Source organism: Pieris napi, chromosome 10, assembly GCF_905475465.1.
Source record: "Pieris napi chromosome 10, ilPieNapi1.2, whole genome shotgun sequence".
Taxonomy (NCBI): Eukaryota; Metazoa; Arthropoda; class Insecta; order Lepidoptera; family Pieridae; genus Pieris; species Pieris napi.
Window position 1 is genome coordinate 11,364,975 of NC_062243.1, and position 19,297 is coordinate 11,384,271.

Sequence of the window (19,297 nt, forward strand, 5' to 3'; positions counted from 1 at the left end):
AACTTCATACAAATTTTCCTAATATTCAGTCATTGCCTTCAGATCTGGTTCACTAAAACAGTTCCGTTTACATTTATATGAACCGAAAAAATGTGTACTATTCCTATATAAAAATTCTTAATAAAGATTAGTTTCTATCAAAAGCCCTAAGCCGAGAAAAAATGGCAGAAATAAACTTTACGATTGCTAATTAATGCAGATTTTAATTGTATCGACAAACACAACTAATTGTGTAATTATTATTTGGTGTCAACTTAAATATTCGTACATGGTTGCTACATTTCTACTGAATAAATACACTTTTGTATTGATTACTTGAGCAGCGCTTGATGTTATTGAGACTAATCATAACTGGCTTAATCACAAAATTTATTTAAATAGTATTTGGGTATGTCATTGTTTAAATATCATCAATTTCACTTGATATATTCAAATAGATTAATCTTTCGCCATCTTTAATACGCGGCAATCACAGGGAATTTTAATAGTTTATTTAACACGTTGCAAAAACTCTCACTTTCGCACCATCACACAACATAGTCCAATCATGTATTACTTATTTAAATGTATTTAATAATAATTATTAATGATTTTTTTCCTTTTGTATGTTTGAACCTTTCGACGTGATAACGTCTTATAAATCGATGTACGCCCGCTGCACGCACGAAAAAACATGACTCATTGTCACGTTCCGTCTGAGCCGAGCGTGCAAGCGAGAGCGCAGAACAAGCTATAGAGAGGCACAAACGGCCTAAAAGTTTAGCTTGTGACGCATTTATCTCTCTTCCACTCCATCGGCCGATGCGTTCGAGTAAAAACGAGACAGCGGCAGCGCACAACCTATACTTGAACTGTAAAAAGTGAAGTAGAATAATTGCAATTGGTAAATAATTCTTGCATTTTAAAAATTTATCTAAATCTATCTTAATCGATATAATCTCATATATTTTTAATTGACTCCTGCTTTGTATTATACAAAATAATGATAATAATTCAATTCAATTCATAAAAGCATGCAAGTTCTCATTAATGTTTTCTTATGACGTTATCACGTAAAATTATCGTCCGTAAATCGACTTTACAGACAACCAAAATTTTAATTTTATTGTATTCCATCTTTGGCTATATCATTAGTATATTGTTTTTTGTTATATATAATTTATGTCAGTTAGGATTACGAAATAAATAAATAAATAAAATTGTAGTAGTAATTTTAGTTTAGATAGTAATTTTATTGAAGTCTATAACAGAATTATGCACTGAATAAGAATTAAAGCGATTGTAACCCCAAGGCATAATCTAGAGTATCTCCACATTTCTAACTACTAATGCAGTGATAAATTAGTGGCAACAATTTATACTGCGATAATATTTCTTAAGAATTTCACAATTTTAGAAGTAAGAAAAAAAGGACTGGAAATAAATAAGAAAGTAATACATACTGTCTATTTAATTTATTTATTTAATCTTTCTATTCTTAAGTTGTATGGTTAAAATAAAAACTTAATAACATAAAACTACATTATTATACAAAATTGGCTATTTACACATATTTCCCATACCAACGGTGATCATATTTGGATATGTGAGTATTGCACCCTTGCATATTATTCTGTATTAAATATTTCATTGTATACTTATTTAAATTATTTTCTTCCTTCCACTTTTCTTCAACTGCTTGCTTTTCCATTATTTCTTGTGAGACCGGTTCAGCTTTAAATGGTAATCTCTCTGCTATTATTCTCAACATAGTATGAACCTGCAATAAATATTTATTAATAAATGTATAACTATAATTTAAATAATACATTATTTAGTATTGGTTGTTTTGGAGTTTACATATATACACAGACTTTACTATATAGTTTTAATTGATCAGATATTGTATTATAATAATTTTGGAGGCCTGCCCTCTCATGGTATAATATAAAAACAAACAAACAATTATGACAATGTCAAAGAATGTACATAATATGTTATGACTATGAAGTAGGTTACTGCAACAAACTAACCCATTCATCTTTATGTAATTTTATAATATAACATGCAAGATTTTTTATATTTTAACTTATTATTAGTACCTATTATTAAATTTAACACAGGTATTAATAATTCATACAGGAGTATTCATTTTAGAATAAATGATACAACTAAACATCCTCACATTTTCTTCCATTTGGTTAAGTCATTTTATACAGAAAATATATGAAAAATTTTACTAATTTGTTTAATACCTCAGCATATTCACATTTCCCTCCGATCTCAAAGATAATACGATCACTTTTTATAGGTGTGCAGTAATGATCAATAGCTCCTTTTCCACCTCCCATTCTTTGACCTTGGCCTTTCTTTGTAACTGGTTGCCAGGGTGGGTCTACACGCCATATAGCAAACATTCTCTTTTGATCCAGCCGTCGTGCCACTTGAAGACGTATCATTTCAAAGTGTTCATGTCTTAATCTACCACCGCCCCTCGCCTGTGAAAAATATTATTGTGGTGATATAAATAAGATTCTTTCCTTCAGACAAGCTGGACTGCTAGTAGGCTAACGTGATGTGATGATGGCAAATGTTTCAGAGGTAAAAGATCTCTGAGGATATTTTAATATGAATCTTGGTTTGGCACCAAATACATAAACAAGATATGCAAATTGTCTTACAGAAAGCTGTGGTACATATTGCAAATAGCTTGTGGCATATGAAGCTAAATATGGTCTCTTTTTATTGTCTTGTGAGTAAGTACACCATAAATTCACCCATTCTACAAGAATGTATGGAGTGTATCCTTTTCCTCACAAGAGTAATACATGTAAATAATAGGTTTACTATTGAGGTAGACCTATTTGTTTGTACTCTGGATATACGAGGAAACAAAATTAATGAATATTAAACAAACGTACACATACTACACTTGTATTCTAGTACGCAAAATATTAAATAGGGAAATTAATTCTAATATAAAATTTTTAACCAAACAACAAACACGAAATATTAACTTAAGACGTGCTAGTTACTTGGTGACCCGCCCTCCTAGAACTAACTATGGCAAAAGAAGTTTGGAGTATGAGGGTGGTACAATTTATAATAAGTTACCATCAGTTATAAAAGCAGAACAAAATTATGCCCGATTTAAAAAGCTTCTAAAAACTTACACATTAATTAAATACAAATAAGTGATTAAAATATAATATGTATATATATATATTGACAGGAATGCGATAACACTTGAAATGTTTAATGTCTAAAGAACTTTAAACTAACACTCCTCACGGTGTTAAAGAATTGTATTTGATATTGACCAAAATCTGCCTAAAAGTGATTTTAGTCTGTAAAAATGTTTTATAAACCTTGTACATGCCCTAAATATATAAATATAGGAATAAACTAAAAATAAAGTAGTGTTATGAAAAAAATTAAAATAATCAATGTAAACTTGTTATATCAGACTATGCCATCAATGCCACATCTAGTAAAAACTCAAATTCGTACATCCGTGTTTTGCTTGGTTGACTGATCAAGTTTATTATGTCTACCCACATTTTTGGTGCTGTTCTGTTTTGTTATTTTATATATGTACCTACATCTGTGCGCTCTAATTTCTAATTTTTAATCTTAGTTTTAAATATGTGTTTCTCAGTAAGTGAATTTTGTATGCAATTCTTATGAGAAATAAAGTTATTCTTAAACCAAAAAAAAAAATTCAAAAGAGTTACTTGTTTTATTATTACTTATAAGATGTAGGTATATAATTTTTTTATCATTACTTTTAATTGTAATTTTTTTTAGGTGTTAATACATACAAGTATAAATGCATAGTTCTATCCCATAAGCTATAAGATTATTGTAAAGATTTATTTATGCTTTATTACCTTATTATAGAAAAAAATAAAGATATGAATATATAAAGAGTAATTATTTAGGTATTAAATAAAATCTAAGGAGACTACCAGCAGTGCACTTCGCACTTTAACGATTCCGCAACTTTAACAATAATATTACAATACCGAGAAAGATATGGATAGTAAATATTAAATTACTCAAATTTTATAAATAAAAAAATTGTAAATTTACATACCACAACCCCATATTGCTTTAATTGTAAAGTATTATGTATTGTTTCTGGTCCTCTCATGTAACGAAGCCTCTTTTGCATTTTTGGGGGTTTAATATTTGATGGATACATAGGAACTTTGTCAAACAATTTTAATCTTGTTCGTTCAGGTATTTCAATATCTGTAGCAAAGATACATATTTTTAGTTTTACACCATAAGTAACAGAACCTACAATATCCTACAACCCTTTTACGGACTCCTTTTAGAGCTTACCATCATAGTTCTTCGGAGGTGCAAAATATTTTATACCGAATCTTGAAATCACCTGGAATTTTTCAGGTCGTAATATATCTGCAAAAAGTCGGAATTTTAATTATGTGGAAATATTTATTTACTGTCTAAAGTATAGAAGACGATACCTAATACAATTCCAAAAGTCCTTGTTAACATTTTTAAAGTTTAGCTTTTAACTTTAAAAAGGAAGAGCACTATGTTATAATTTGAGAAAAAATCTTCTCATTGAACTTGCAAATGTAAATAATAAAATATAAATGAAAAATTATTTTATAGGTTAAATTTATATTTCTTGTTGGATTACACAGACTATGAGATAAGATTAAAAAGGTAAGCAGTATATCATAGACTACATTCGGTATATCTACTTCCACTACTACCTTTCTCGTCTGTGGATACTGGGATAACAATAAAATATTTCTTGTTCTAAAGGCAATTTCCATAGAATTCAAACTAGCTCTTCGAAGTTCGATCAAACCTAATAAGTAATTTGTGCTTCTAATTGGGTTTGACAATTCAAAAAACAGCAGAAATAAACGAACTTGATAAATAAATTAAGGAAAAATTCTACGAAAGACTAGGCGGTATGGTCGAAAGACTATATCGCCTGCGCAGTGCGCCAACGGCGAAAAGAAAAAAAAAATCAAAACACAGCAAGAGACTATTTTTATTTTACAAAAAAAGGTTCTGACTTCTGTTTGTTAACTGTTATGTATTTGAAATTTTCTACTAGAGTTGTGCTGTGTATTTACGCTAGTAAATAATGTTAAGCGTAATATTTATGCAAGTTATTTAGCTACTCTATTATGAATTACACATAGTAGTCACTAATCAGTGGTAACAAGCAAGTTTCAACTTTAATTATAAATTAATATGGATTATAAATCGAAGCTAAACTTTCAAAAATGCATATACTTTAATACTTGGACGTACATTGTTTGGTTATGTACAGCGGGTTTTTTCTTTTGTATTAAGGTAGGCGACAACATACGATTGAAGCCGGTACACCTGCACAATATAAATTTGATATTAACTTACAAATTATTTCAGTTACAGAAAAATCACTATGACCAGCTTGTGAAGTATTTATCTATAACATTATTTTTTATGTTCACAATTATAGAATACATGAGACTCTATCTTGGACAGACTGGCAATTTATTAAGTCAGGTGAGAAATTATTGCTTTCATTTTTATTATTTTATGAATTCTAACAATTAATAATTGCAGTCATCATACATACATTTATAACAATAATTGTTTTTAAAATTTCAGGTTCCAGAGATGGCTGGTTTCTTAATGTTGAGTGTGTTTATGCAAATGCCACTTATCACCTATTTTTTATTTAACCCATACTTAATGAACACTCCAATTGAAGTCACACTCCATGCGGTTATGTGGGCAATTATTTTTTTAGAAATTTTGTTAGGCTATCAGGCATTGAAACAAGCATCCACTGTTGCCAAAGATTTATATTTTGGTTTGAGAACCAGAAATGGATAAGTAGAATATGACATCAATCAGATTTGATGTTGGTTTACCTTTTCAAAACTAGGCTGGAAGCCTAAAGTAATTCACAAGCTCTCTAAAAAAGCAATGTGAAAGAAAATGTGTGTTTAATACATATTATAAAGCATATGCATACACAGGCTAAAAAAATAAGTTTCAATTTTGTTCTTTAGTTTGATAATTAGAATCACTTAAATGGAAGTCTAAAATTATATCTATCATTAATGATTTTAAAATACAAATGAGAATATAATGCAGATTTATGTTAATGATAGCAAGCAAAAATATGTCCGTATGAATTAAAACAAATATATATTGTTAATTTACAACCAATGTCAAATATCTACATTTACATAACCAACCTTTGAAATATTAAAAGGAGTATAAATTCCAAACCAATTATCTTATATTAAGCAAAAAAGGGGAAAAACCCTCTGGTAAAATGTAGTTGTGTTGTGTTGGAATCTAAGTCAACATCCTTCAATAATAACAGGAGCTAATAGAAAGTCACGTTATAAATATATCACTTTTAATTCTACACAATATTCTAATATTTGGTAATATTTTTTTCCCGTAAGAATATATTAAGATTATGCTTCACAAAATAAGGAGTTTTCAATAAAAAAATTGTCAATTGCACATCTTACTATATGTAAAGAATCATTAAATATTGTCATCTTTTCTTCAAAACAATCACTATTCTCTAAACCCAAAGATGATATGATTTGAGGAAATGTAGGAGAGAGCTGACATATAACCTGAAAAATTATAATGCCTAAATGATTTTTTTTATTAAAGAAAAATGAAAATATATTATAAACAATAAAAGTTAAGTTCTTGTAAAAAAATTATGCTTTACCATAAACAATTTTTGTACAGCCCAGTTGTGATATTTCTTCACAGAGCCCTGATATGCTGTGTTAAAGATAATTTTCATATTTATCTCCCGTTTATCTTTAAGATTCTCTAATATTTCTTGAAATGTTAATTCAAAAAAGAGCAGTGCTCTGTAAAATAAAAATAAATTAATACCACTAATTTATCAAAAATATCAAATGGAATGAATTTATTACCTATTAAGCCATAATGTAGCTTCAGAACCAATGTTGCCACCTGCAGCAGTCTCCTTCAACATTAGATCAAGTAAACAGGATCTTTCATCTAACACAAAGTTGTTTTTTATTTTCTAAAACAAAATTAAATCCCTTGATAATTATTGATTATCATTAACTTTGATACAATTGCTAATATCATATCAGCAATATTAACTATGTGATACTTAATGACTTACTGTTTATTTTTTATATTATAATGTGTGTGTGTGTGCATTAATTACATCTAATAAGTTAAAAGAAAATAAAACTAGGCAAAAATATCTATCTTTATCTTATTAATCATAGAGCTTAAATATGTTTATAAATTATTTAGTTTACCTCAATATTTCCTTGCATATCTTGTTTTACAGGTTTTAGTAATTTTCCTAAGCAATCTGCAATTTAAACAAACCTTAGACAAGAATATACTCATCATAAAATGGCATAAAGAAATCTAATCTTACCAACAATAGATAATAAATCTGAAGATGCCTTTAAAAATTTTAATAGATTTATGTGGCCATTTTCCAAAGGTGGAAAATAATTCAAATCTTCAAATGAAAATCTACTTTCCATTTCATTTACTAGATGAATTAGATATTGCAAATACTGACAGGAGTGAATATAATGCTTCTTTTTATCCAGGACTTTTATCTGCTGATTAGATAAAAATACATGAGTATAAATTGATATTAATTCAGCTCAAACCCAAATAGTACTTTAATTTATACCATATAATGAAGCTCAAGCATATAAAATGATCTTCCATGCTAATTCACAGGAACATTTTAATTTATTTTAATTGAACCTGTACTAATATTTGAAGAAATAATATATTTTTTATAAACTTTAAAATATATATTTATGCTTTTTACTACGCTCAATCGCCCGGGATTACCCTAACTAGCAACTTTATTTTCGTCATTTGGTATAAATAAAAATTTATTTTTAGTTAGCATTGCTGATAATTTTTTGTTTATATTTACAGTTTACACAAATACAATCTTTGACAGCTGTTCTAAGTTTATAATATGTCAATTGTCATATATGATTTGCGACCATAGATTAAGTATATTTTAGACTTGAACGATTGTTTGTGTATAACGCAGGAAATAGTTAAACTAAAAAAATGTGATCGGTGTATAAGTTTCGAACAATGCTGACAGAAAAAAAATAAAACTTATAATAGTTTGATTGTCTTGCAGAGATAGATTAAAAGCTTTTTTGTGTTCATATACTACTACAAATTTTTTAATATTATTTAATGTACTTCGCAGTATGTTTCAGTTATTGAGTTCAAGCACGCTAAACAAAGTCAAAATCAAAATCATTCTTTGTCCTGTAGATTCCAATAGATTTCTATATCTAACTATTCACATTCGTTTTTATTATAAAAATCAATCTACTTGAAACTTAAATAAAAACAGGAATAGTTTGGGCAAAAGAGAGAAAATAATATATAACATAAAGTATAATCCGAGGCAAAAAAAGTTTCTTAAAATTATGACTATGTTGTAATTAATTTTGACACTTTCTAAACTCCATAAGGTATGTATGTACAAATATATATCGTAATAAATATTTTGCTGAATAAATTATGCCTGTACGCAGTTTCTTTCCGTGTTGTACAAAATTTAATGTTAATTTCCACTTTTAACTATACAGACCATCCATGGAATAGGAGTCATGAACAGCAGCTACTGATACAGCTAGTGGTACTCATGAATAATAAATTAAATTATAAAATAAATTCTAGGTACCTAAATCATAAAAAATGCATTATAAATATGGTATTCATTTCGGAATTTCGGAAATATTATTTTATTAACGGTTTAAACAAAACATTAATTTATAAAAATAATTGTAGCATTGACTTGTTTAATCAGAAAATTATTCAAATCATATCCCTGTGAACATGTAAATAATATAGGCAATATTATCTGAGCTGATCAAAGTGCCTGGCTTAAGGAAAACTCAACTACAGTTAATAATAAAACTTCTGCATAAGCTATAATATTCTATTTCGACAGTCCTTTTATAATATTATGTATGATAAATTTTCTCTATTTGATATCTACATAATATTAAAATTAATACAATTTTCACAAAAATATTCTTCCGGAATAAGTAGGTACGTAGTACATACATAAACTATATTTTAATTATTTTAGTACGAATACGCAAAGATCAGGCGAGCTTTGAAAAAATTCTCGGCTTTTTAAAATATAGCTGACTCTTTTATCAATAATGCTTAAATAATACTGTATAGCTACTATATCTGGTTGACATTTGCGTATTTGGACAAAAGCCTCAAAGCAGAATTAAATTGTTTCATTCACTGAATTATTGTCACAACGCTTAAACGCCACATTCACTTTGATTTCGTAAATTTAATACGTAAATGATTGTTTTAGTACATTCCCTAAATCATCTTCAACCACTATAGTTAATACTTTGCTTTTTGCTGAGAAAGTAAAAGGAAGCAAAAATCTTTTTTCCGGTAGGACATTGGTAAATTCATATGAATCGAGTACCATACCATTAGACTCATCTCTGACTTCCACAATTCTTAATCCAGCTGTTGATAAAATCATCATTTTATTCTTATCAAATTTAAGGTAACGTGTGATAGCTTGTCTTTCTCTCCCGAACTCATTGTTAAACCATCGGTGGTAGGATAACAAGACCGCGCAATTTCTTGTCCAATAAACGGAATCATTTCCATTATTACGATTTGCATTTCTTTTTGAATCGGCCATTCGATTTGTTATCGTTGAATAAACACTTGATGGTCTTGTAATCGGAGTCACATTGGGGCTTCGGCGCACAATATCCGATTTAGACATGGATACAAAGTTTCCAAGTGTCGTTTTACTTCTTGGGCCTAGAACTCTTAAGGGTTCAGCTACATTCATCGTCACATTTATGTTACGCTGTAGTGAAACAGTTGAATGCTGCACTGGTTTACCGTTAAAGTTATTATTATCTTTGGTTGCAGCTGATCGCTTCTCTCCGACTAAAAATACTCTGTCAATGTTATCGAAACCTCTCCCCATTATACCATCTTTTGTGTGACCAAGATCAAACGTGTGGCCTAATTCGTGGAAAACAGATCCTAAAGTTGTCGCAAAGCATCCTCCTATAGTTCCTCGATAACCACTGTCATCCATGAACCTCTTATTATTTACAGGATTTGGGTCTAATAATTTCGGCACGATATCGGACACTGATGCAGGCCATGTATACAAACAAGCAGTTCCAAATAATGCTAAACCTCCTCCTCCAAGTGCCGCATATGCCTCTGTATTTGACACAATTTCATCGTGCGTAAAAGGTTTATCAATATCTGTTCCTTTAAATCTTGTACACGAAATAAACCCTAGAAACTTTCGTTCGTTACTTCCAAGTTCCGATAACATTAGCTCTCTGCCAAAATGTGTCCACAATTCATCTTGTTTCATTTTACGAGCTTTATTTACGTTCAGTGCACTCCTGAAAACTAAACATTCGGGGCTTTTTGTATCTACTTCGTGTTCAAGTTGAAATGTTTTTCGTCCGACACCACTTTCATGAAGTTTTTCAGCGGTAACGCTTTGTATGATCTTTGAGCCAATAGCAATGCGAGTACAGGCACTCTCAATGGAGTTATTGATTTCAGGTGGACATTGAAAACATCCATCGTGGCCTTGACAGATAATATAAACTGGCGTAACTCTCAGATTTGTCTTTCGCGGCTCGTAACGTAACAATAGATTTGTTTTGTGAAGGCCTGTGAATTCCAGATCGATAACATTATCACCCTTTTCAAGTTCAATCAACACTTTGAATTCACGGTTGTAAACCTCCCAGAATGATTCCGTTTTATTTCTGTTACTTTTACATCTAATTTTTTCATAATTGTTACAGGCGCCGTATGTTATGATTCCTTTGATTATAACGAGCGAGTAATTAACGGTTTCTCCATGTTGCAAATTTGTTATGAATATTGAATTTTGTTCATTTTGGTTAGGTTCATTCATTCGGTTGTCCATTACCTGAAACAATCATATATAGCGTATATTTTAAACCTTATTCACGAAAATGTTTACATTTGAGGCTTTTATAAGATTCATCTAAAAGTAATACTGATTCAAGTATAATTAGGTTAAGCTATTAGTGTCAACTTCTCCACGTGACCTTGCAACGTTATCATACCGAAGAAACAGCAATTGAGAGCATTCTACCTGAGTTTTATATTTGCGGTAAAGGTCGTCCCAAATGAATTGTTTCGCACTGAAGCATGACTCACCATGATGCGGCTAGTGAGGAGCGCGCAGAACTGGCGCGGCGGGAGGACTGCGGGTGTCGCGGCGCGGAGAGCCGATTCAGCGAACAGCGTTACCGGTACTCAGTCCTCACTTCCCTTTTACTTAGGAGACACGAACTGCGCATGCTCGTAGATGCAGACAGCTATAACACAATAACGATTGCGACTGTTGCGTTACAGACTAGCTGTCTCCACGACGAAGAGGGAAATTCAAAATGTGCAGTGCAGTACTATGAGTCACTACACTAAATAGAAATTAGATGATACATCTTAGCCTAAGGTTTTTAAATTCAACATACATATAGTAAAAATAAAAAGGACCTAGTCATTCATTAAGTATTTATTGGCTCTAAAATAGGTAATATAGAAAAGTAAGATTTGCAGCTTCGACAAGGATTAAGAGTTTGCAAATCTGTAATGAACCTAGAATTAAATAGCGCCTGTCGTTTTAATAGACTTACAATAATGTACAAAATAAGTAACACTTTTCAACAAGGCGTTTAAAATTATTTATTCTTACTTGTAATATTCAGGCTTCATTGTTCTATACTATTTTAGATAAATTATGCTATTAAAGCGTTGCTAGTCTTTCCCTGTTATGACGATTTAAATACGTTTAGCAATTATTACAGTAAGAATAACATTAAAAATATTAATTATATGTATTTTAATTATATAAGTTAATATAAATGTTATCTGAACAAGTTGTCGTTAGCTAAAGTGTGCTTTTTATAAAAAAGACAATAAATGAGCAACCATTTAAAATGTTTTGTCTTGTTTATAAATATAATATACAAAGGAAGTCTATTATGAATTGGCAAAAGAAAAACTTTCAAAGGAAATATTAGTCTAAAAATGGCAGCATTTCACTTTCGTCTAGATTTCGTACTAATACTATTATTATTATTAATACAAAACGCAAGTATAATCATTCAGTTATTAATGATTAAGTACTATTATGGTAAACATAAATAATTGATAGGCCGTACAAGTAAACTAATAGATCACACTCGTGAATTGTCTATGTAGAAAAGCTTTAGCTTTGTTCTGTGTTAAGTCCGCATTTATCTGTGCATAAATGAAACTTATTAAACGTATCAAACAATCTTAAATTATATTGTCTTTGGTTTATACGAGTATTCCAAATTTAAATGAAAAGGATATACACGCGATTTATGACATTATTTACATGACTCGTGTGCTTTTCAGTAATCGTGGTAATCGAGAGACAACAATTTGATATTATAAGTATAATATATTTGGGCAGTAATACCAAAGTTTATTATAAATCAAAATACATAATTTCATACAACAAACTATTATTAGCACAATACGAATAACGAATCACAAATGCAAAAGTCCTAAGCGACATTGTATATATCGAATTTAGATTCGTGTTAGATAATGCATACCGTCGAGGTGAATAAACTTGGTGTGTTGCCAAGTGAGATTACAGCGACGTGTTGTATGATGATGAGTCGGGTGCAGGAAGTGGACAGGGCAGCAGGAGCCGGTCGTTGTCCCAGTGAACGCAGCACTTTCGCTTTTATCGGAGAACGAACCCGGCCCATTACTACCGCACTCACGTGGTTACACCATCACGCAGCTGTTGGTTTTTGGTACGATAGTATGTGTGCATACTAATGTGGGATTGTGATGTTAGATTTCTCTTCGACTCGGACCCATTAATATGACAAATGGTATTGTAGGATTAATTGGAGGGCCATATCAAGTATAGTAACCCATTAGGGTTTTATTAGTTTTTGCGTCTGTTTCAGGAATTATTTTTCTGTGTCCGAAATAATATTAATTTTACTATGGGAGATCAGAGCGCAGGGTCAATAGAAAACTATACTAAACGGCTTGCAACCTTGGAAAGATTTACAGCTCTAAACAATTCAGTAATGATAATTAAAATTAAGTTACGCGAGTTGTGTGTGTGTTTGTGTGAAGTGTTTCTAACACACGTTCATGATCTTAATAGAACTGTCAGACATTTAGCTAGGATACACGTGATAATTATGCATAAATATATGGCGTTACGACGTTTATTAACTACTAATTATATATTTCATAAAAAATCAGGTAATACGCGATTACGCAATTGTCGGTAAATAAGGTTTGAAGGAACCTTGTATATAAATATAAAACCTTTTTTTTAACCTCTAGTATAAGGGTGTAAAAAAAAACAAATTCAATTTCATTGTTTTAAGATGCACCCTACCCTTCCCGGCTGTGTTAAATTTGTATCAGAGTCTTGTATAATATACGTCATCTATTTCCGAAACGACCGAAAACTAATTAAGGCGTAGACAAACAGGAATTCCCGTCATTTCGCCCGTAAATGGAAAACACGTTTAGGGTTCAAATTAAACCTTCCAAGGTCTTCGTTGATTAAAGCCTGCTATATATTATTTTGGTATATAAAATGTCAATTTATTTCATTTTGTGGCAAGCAATGCGTACACATCCGGGGTTCGATCTCCGTAAATAGCATCGAGTTGAATGATATAGGTGGCTGATTATATACTTGGCGATAACAATTCTACAGACGTGAAAATATGCTTTACGCCTGTCTCCCCTAATGTCTGTTAAGTAAGCATCTGCGCGTATGGAAGTACCTGGAAGAAATAATTATTGTATGAGATTGTATGTCTATAAAAAAGTCTGGGCTAATTGCGGATATATTTTAGCAGGTTTAAAAGCCTGTTTATCAATCTATATCCATAACAATTATTTCCCTTCTTTGTGATTATTATAAAAAATAAATTAGTGGCGCCACAACCTTTTTAGGTCTGGGCCTCAGATTTCCGTATCTGTTTCATGATCATTAGTTAATCTAATAGGCAAGTAGGTGATCAGCCTCCTGTGCCTGACGCACGCCGTCGGCTTTTTGGCTCTAAGGCAAGCCAGTTTCCTTACGATGTTTCCTTGCACACATAGAAAGAAAGTCCATTGGTGCACAGCCACGGATCGAACCTATTTCCTCAGGAATGAGAGTCGCACGCTGAAGCCACTAGTCCAACACTGCTCTTATGAGTGATTATTATAACTCATTAAAATATAATGATAATTGTTTAAGAAACAATTTGTTTGCTTGATTGGCTTCAAGGATACAACATTATAGTTTTCTATTTTAAATTTACCTTTGGTTGTCACGCCTAAGGGCTCATCGTGTGCGTTTCATAGCGTGTCGTTTCGAAACGATCTTCTTTGTTAATAATAATGAAGATCTTAGTAGTTTCATCACAGTGCGCTTGTTGAATAATAACGCTCGGTTGAATGAACCATTGCAAGTTGTCCTTGTTTTCTGTGATTTTCCATGAGGCGCGTGCCCGTCGAGGAAAACCTGGCGTACCTTCTGGCCAAATGGTAAAAGACGTCACACGTGTGAGTATGCAAGTAAACACTACAAAATTAACGCTAGATTGGATATAAGGACACGAGTCGGAGCGGGGTATTGTAAGAAATGCCGCGTTGAAATGTATATTGACGTTCCAGTCGAAGTGTTTTGAGTACTATTGAAAAGTAGAAAATATAATTATTGCGAAAACTTATAAAACATTTTTTTTATTAATTTTTAATTATTAAAAAGAAAATTGTATATTATTTTATTTATTATTACTATGTAGGTAAAGAAAATTGTAAATACTGTATATTTCTTCATGATGTCGGATTTGAAAAAAATAAAAAATCCATTGACATTGACTAAATATTACGGCTACATTAAAAAAAAATCCATGTGTTTTAAATTTCAAATTAATCAGTCGGTAAAGTGACGGATTTGATAGAAACATGTGATTTTTTCAAACAAACCCTTTTGTTTGCTTGTATACCAATTTTCATAATAACTGAATATGAATTAAAATAGTTATGACAAAAACTAATATGCTTATATTATATTTAAATGGCTGTCCTGTAAAGTTTACTATTTGTCAGATCCGTCACTATTCTACGACTATGACGATTTGATTGTTATGATTACTAATAAACTAATTTATGGCTTTTATTATATACGCAAAAAATCGTATGTTTGCTTAACTTAGATATATAAAATAAATCTATGTTAAAGATTTTATAGTAGGACACAAAAGTGTGTAACTCGACTTAACTATACCTTGTTATGAGGCAGTGACTAAAACTTGTTTTTAAAACTAACAAACTTTATTTAAAATTATGTTTACAAAAACTAACGTTGGAGTTCGAATATGGAATAGAAGTGCCCTTGAAAGGATCGGGATTTGGTACTTAAAGGTTTGGGTAGGAGTAGGGATACATTAGGGGAACAAACAATGTCATTAGGTAATTAACTATAACTTATCACTACATAAACAAATGGTTAAACTTATACAAGGCAAAGAAATAATAATTAGGTAAATAATATAGTGGGGACCACATAACACCTCCCCCCTTAAAATAAAGGTTGCGCCTGTTGGCGTGAACTTTTTGAAGAAGTTTGTTGGGCGTCCTCTTCCTCGTCGTCCGAGCTGATGCAAGCCGTCGTCGTCGTCGTCGTATTATATGTAGACATCGGGATTTCTATTTGTTGTCGTCTTCGGGATTGGTCGAAACAATTATTAAATATTTGAATGCATCCTTGTTCGTGAGGGTTTCTTCTTGGGTAAAAGTATTTGAAGAGGTTGCAACAATTGCAAAACTTGTAAAGAGTATAAATAAGAAGGACTGATCCAAGTGATAAACTCATTAGAGTGAAATTGTATGGATGTTCTTGAATGATATATTTGTCTTGATTTAGTATTTTAGAGTGATGTTTGCTCTCGTCTTTAATAGTATTGAGAGAGTCTAAGGAAACATCGTTAATTTGGATAGGTACGAGTTCTGGATTATAAAGATCTGGAGTTCCTTCGATGCAGTTATTTTCCACGTCGACAGTAACAATGGGATGACTTATGTTTTTCGATTTCGAGTCTTCAGCGATGAGTGTAACCATTGGTGTATAAAATTTGCATGCAGGTTGTAGCAGAATTATTCCGTGTCCAAATATTTCGCCATGTGTAGTTTTTCCGTTGCATTCCATAGCATATGTAATTTTCTTCGAAAGTATGAAAATCCATTTGTTATTTTTTAATGGATGAAATGTGTTGAAATGCGCAGAGAATGTGGATACCTCGCAGTTTTGAGGTATGTCTTTAGAATTCGTCAGCAAGATGGAGACTTCGCAGATTGGTCGTGCGTTTGAGTTGAAGATTGTGACCTTACTGCATACATGAAGGTTTGGAGAGAATTCATGACACTTATCCACGGAGTTCGTCGTCAGGTAGCGTTGACTGTTTTTGCTCATAGCAAGATACATGTGCTCAGGTAGGATTGTGGAATATAAGGAGGACTCAGGATGTTTTATAGGAATTGAAATTAAATGGTATAAGGTAAATATGTCATTTTTGACTAAAGGAAAATTTAATATATATATAATTTTGTTCATATAAATATATGATGTAATTGTGGCTGAGTTTAAAATTTTATGAATGTTTTGAAGACTCACGGTTGCCACTAGGTTACCTGATGTTCTAGCATGACTTGATGCTAATAATTCTTTGTAAAGACTTACTGACGATATGACCGAAGGATGAACTGCTCCCGATTTAATAAATAAAATGCTCGCAACGATATCATCAATTTGTTTTTCTAGAGACGTGACGAGTTCTAGAATTTGTATAGAAACAGTTGAGATCTGTTCAGATACACTGAGATTAAAAAGTAAAGTATTCGTTGAGTTAATATAGGAGTTAATTTTCATTAAATTTTCATTGATCATGTGTTCATCGTATGAAATTTTTAAAATGGTATTGTTAAAGTTAGTAATGGTTGAAGAAATAATTTGGAGTTGTTGTTTTAAAATATCATTCGTAGAAATTTGTTGCTTTTCTAAGAGATCTATACATTCATTATAGTATTCGGCATCTTTTGCGTCTGGTGTACCAATGAGCCATTTTAGAACTGAGCTTAGACCGTCTATAAGTTCGCGCTTGAAACGCTTGTCGCTTGTGTAATATTGAAATTCATCCAACCTTGAGTCTATATTCATAATACTTAATTTAATAAAAGAACTGGTAGTAACGACGTTAGGTAAATTAGAATTTTCTTTGATTATAAAATTATAACTATTTACTAATCGTTTTAGAGAATCCCTCGATAAGAATAATGGTTCGATATCTCTATATATAATGAGTTTCCAAGAACTTTCCGACACTAAAATTTCACCAACTTCTTCATAATATAGTCCTGAGTTTGAAGGTATATTTTGTATGTGGGTATCCCCGACAACAAAGGTTGTGGAGTACCTGAAATATGGAAATAACTATTTTGTAAAATATAATATTGAAAGAAATATAATAATATTCAAGAATTAGACTACGACCTCTTCAGAATTCTAATTAGAATTAAACCTATTTGTAACTATTTTCTTTATAATTATATAAATTTTGTATAGTATAATGTAAAATATTTTTTTTATTATAGAACGTATTATAAAACTAAAATAAGGATTATTCATGTGTGTATAAAATGAATGTATATAATTAGGAATCTCCTCTCCGTCGGATATCGTATTGGGAAATGCCATAGCAATTGGTAAACTGAAATAGAATTAAAATTGGTTTGTAAAAAAAAAATCTAGTAACGATAATTATTCTAAATGATTTATGATTCGTGCGATGGTCTTAAACGATTTGCATGCACTATTTGGTTTCTTCCATTCTTTCTGATAATGTAATTTTCATTGAATCCTATTCTGACTATAAGATAAGGACCTTCCCATTTCGAATCTAAGTTATTAGGGTTAGGCACCTTGAGCATTACGTAATCGCCTACGTTATACTTAGCGATGTTTCTAATATTTTTATCATAACGTTCTTTAGCTTTTTCCTTCATCGCTTGTAAGTTACGTAAAGCAACGTCACGAGAAACTTTGAGTCGTTCATTAAGATCATGTAAATAATCACAGGTTGTATATTCGTTTAATTCTTTTAGAGAGTAGAGTGATCGAGGTTTATACCCAAAAAGTAATTCATGAGGCGTGAAACCCAATGATTGATTAACTGCTGTGTTATGACATATAACTGCGAAAGGAATTATTTGATCCCAATTGCAATTATTTCTCTTATGATACGATCGTATATGATCTCTAAGAGTAGCATGGAAACGTTCTATAGAACCATTACTTTGAGGGTGGTAAGCTGTGCTCAATGTATGATTTGAACCTAACAATTTCATTAATTGTTTTATGATGCTATTTACAAATTCTGTTCCTTGATCTGAGTGAAATCGTTTGGGAACGCCGTAATGTTGACAGAAGATTAATAGAGTCTTTGCTACGGTAATTGCTTGTTTATCTACAATAGGATAAGCTTGTACAAACCTTGTTAAATCATCTTGTAAGGTTAAGATGTACTTATTAGAGTCATGGGTTACTTCTGAATAAGAAACTAAGTCGATAGAGACACGTTCAAAAGGTTCAGTGGATGATGAAGTTATTACCATTGGAGCTTTATAAGTTTTTCTTTGTATCTTACTCCGTTGGCAAATTTGACATTTGTCAATGTAATTTTTAATAGTGTCGGTCATACCTTTCCAAAAATACTCTGATCTTATTTTTCGTGTGGTTTCAACTATACCACGGTGACCAGACAAAGGGTCATCATGAAAAGATTTTAAAATAGAAGGAATATCTTCAGGATTAGGAGTCTTCACTTTGTTTTCACAGATAGTAATCTTACAATTATAAATGTCTGCTAAATAAGATGTAATATGTAGTTGTTCATTGCCTTTTAATTTACAAGTTGCGTCATCTTTTAAGTCAGGTACGTAAAGTGATTTCAAATCGTTATTCTGTAAACAGCTAAGAAGTGACTTAAAATAACTTTCAGAATCCCAAGGATCGAAATATAAGGGTCGAGAATAGTTAAAGTAAATGTTTTGTTTTTTGTTGGAAACCAATAAGTCAGTTTCGTAGAGTGCTTTAGACTTTTTTAGAAATGGTTCCACTTGAGAACACATTGAAATAGCTTCGTTGTAAAGATTG

At 31.1% G+C, this 19,297-nt stretch overlaps 3 protein-coding genes across 6 annotated transcripts; all 3 read right to left on the reverse strand.

Moving 5' to 3' along the window:
- Positions 1-1,507: 1,507 nt before the first annotated feature.
- Positions 1,508-4,598, reverse strand: LOC125052923 (39S ribosomal protein L16, mitochondrial). The gene is made up of 5 exons (XM_047654005.1): positions 4,473-4,598; positions 4,327-4,404; positions 4,076-4,233; positions 2,235-2,477; positions 1,508-1,759 (listed from the first exon to the last, which is right to left on the reverse strand). The coding sequence occupies exons 1-5, from the start codon at positions 4,501-4,503 to the stop codon at positions 1,544-1,546; spliced, it is 726 nt and encodes a 241-aa protein (XP_047509961.1). The 5' UTR covers positions 4,504-4,598; the 3' UTR covers positions 1,508-1,543.
- A 1,770-nt stretch (positions 4,599-6,368) lies between these two features.
- On the reverse strand, positions 6,369-7,961 carry LOC125052924 (glycolipid transfer protein). 3 transcript variants are annotated; one of them, XM_047654007.1, is made up of 6 exons: positions 7,682-7,959; positions 7,415-7,604; positions 7,290-7,345; positions 6,930-7,042; positions 6,716-6,863; positions 6,369-6,614 (listed from the first exon to the last, which is right to left on the reverse strand). In XM_047654007.1, exons 1-6 carry the CDS (start codon positions 7,700-7,702, stop codon positions 6,447-6,449), a joined length of 696 nt encoding a protein of 231 aa, XP_047509963.1. In that variant the 5' UTR covers positions 7,703-7,959; the 3' UTR covers positions 6,369-6,446. The 3 variants fall into 3 exon arrangements, with proteins under 3 accessions (XP_047509963.1, XP_047509962.1, XP_047509964.1); XM_047654006.1 differs by having other exon boundaries at positions 7,415-7,607; positions 7,682-7,958; XM_047654008.1 differs by lacking the exon at positions 6,716-6,863 and having other exon boundaries at positions 6,435-6,614; positions 7,415-7,607; positions 7,682-7,961.
- Positions 7,962-8,954: 993 nt separating this feature from the next.
- Positions 8,955-11,372, reverse strand: LOC125052922 (putative zinc metalloproteinase C607.06c). 2 transcript variants are annotated; one of them, XM_047654003.1, is made up of 2 exons: positions 11,239-11,372; positions 8,955-10,984 (listed from the first exon to the last, which is right to left on the reverse strand). In XM_047654003.1, the coding sequence occupies exons 1-2, from the start codon at positions 11,239-11,241 to the stop codon at positions 9,341-9,343; spliced, it is 1,647 nt and encodes a 548-aa protein (XP_047509959.1). In that variant the 5' UTR covers positions 11,242-11,372; the 3' UTR covers positions 8,955-9,340. The 2 variants fall into 2 exon arrangements, with proteins under 2 accessions (XP_047509959.1, XP_047509960.1); XM_047654004.1 differs by having other exon boundaries at positions 11,174-11,309.
- Between the last annotated feature and the right edge of the window lie 7,925 nt (positions 11,373-19,297).

Excerpts from the sequence above, each read along its gene's own strand:
- LOC125052923 (XM_047654005.1), bottom strand. The coding sequence starts at position 4,503 with ATGTTAACAAGGACTTTTGGAATTGTATTAG. Across the intron at positions 4,234-4,326 it reads ACCTCCGAAGAACTATGATG|ATATTGAAATACCTGAACGA; the intron begins GTAAGCTCTAAA and ends TCTTTGCTACAG. Across the intron at positions 2,478-4,075 it reads TAAAGCAATATGGGGTTGTG|GCGAGGGGCGGTGGTAGATT; the intron begins GTATGTAAATTT and ends TATTTTTCACAG.
- LOC125052924 (XM_047654006.1), bottom strand. The coding sequence starts at position 7,702 with ATGCTTGAGCTTCATTATATG. Across the intron at positions 7,608-7,681 it reads TGCTTGAGCTTCATTATATG|CAGATAAAAGTCCTGGATAA; the intron begins GTATAAATTAAA and ends TTATCTAATCAG. Across the intron at positions 6,615-6,715 it reads CTGTACAAAAATTGTTTATG|GTTATATGTCAGCTCTCTCC; the intron begins GTAAAGCATAAT and ends ATAATTTTTCAG.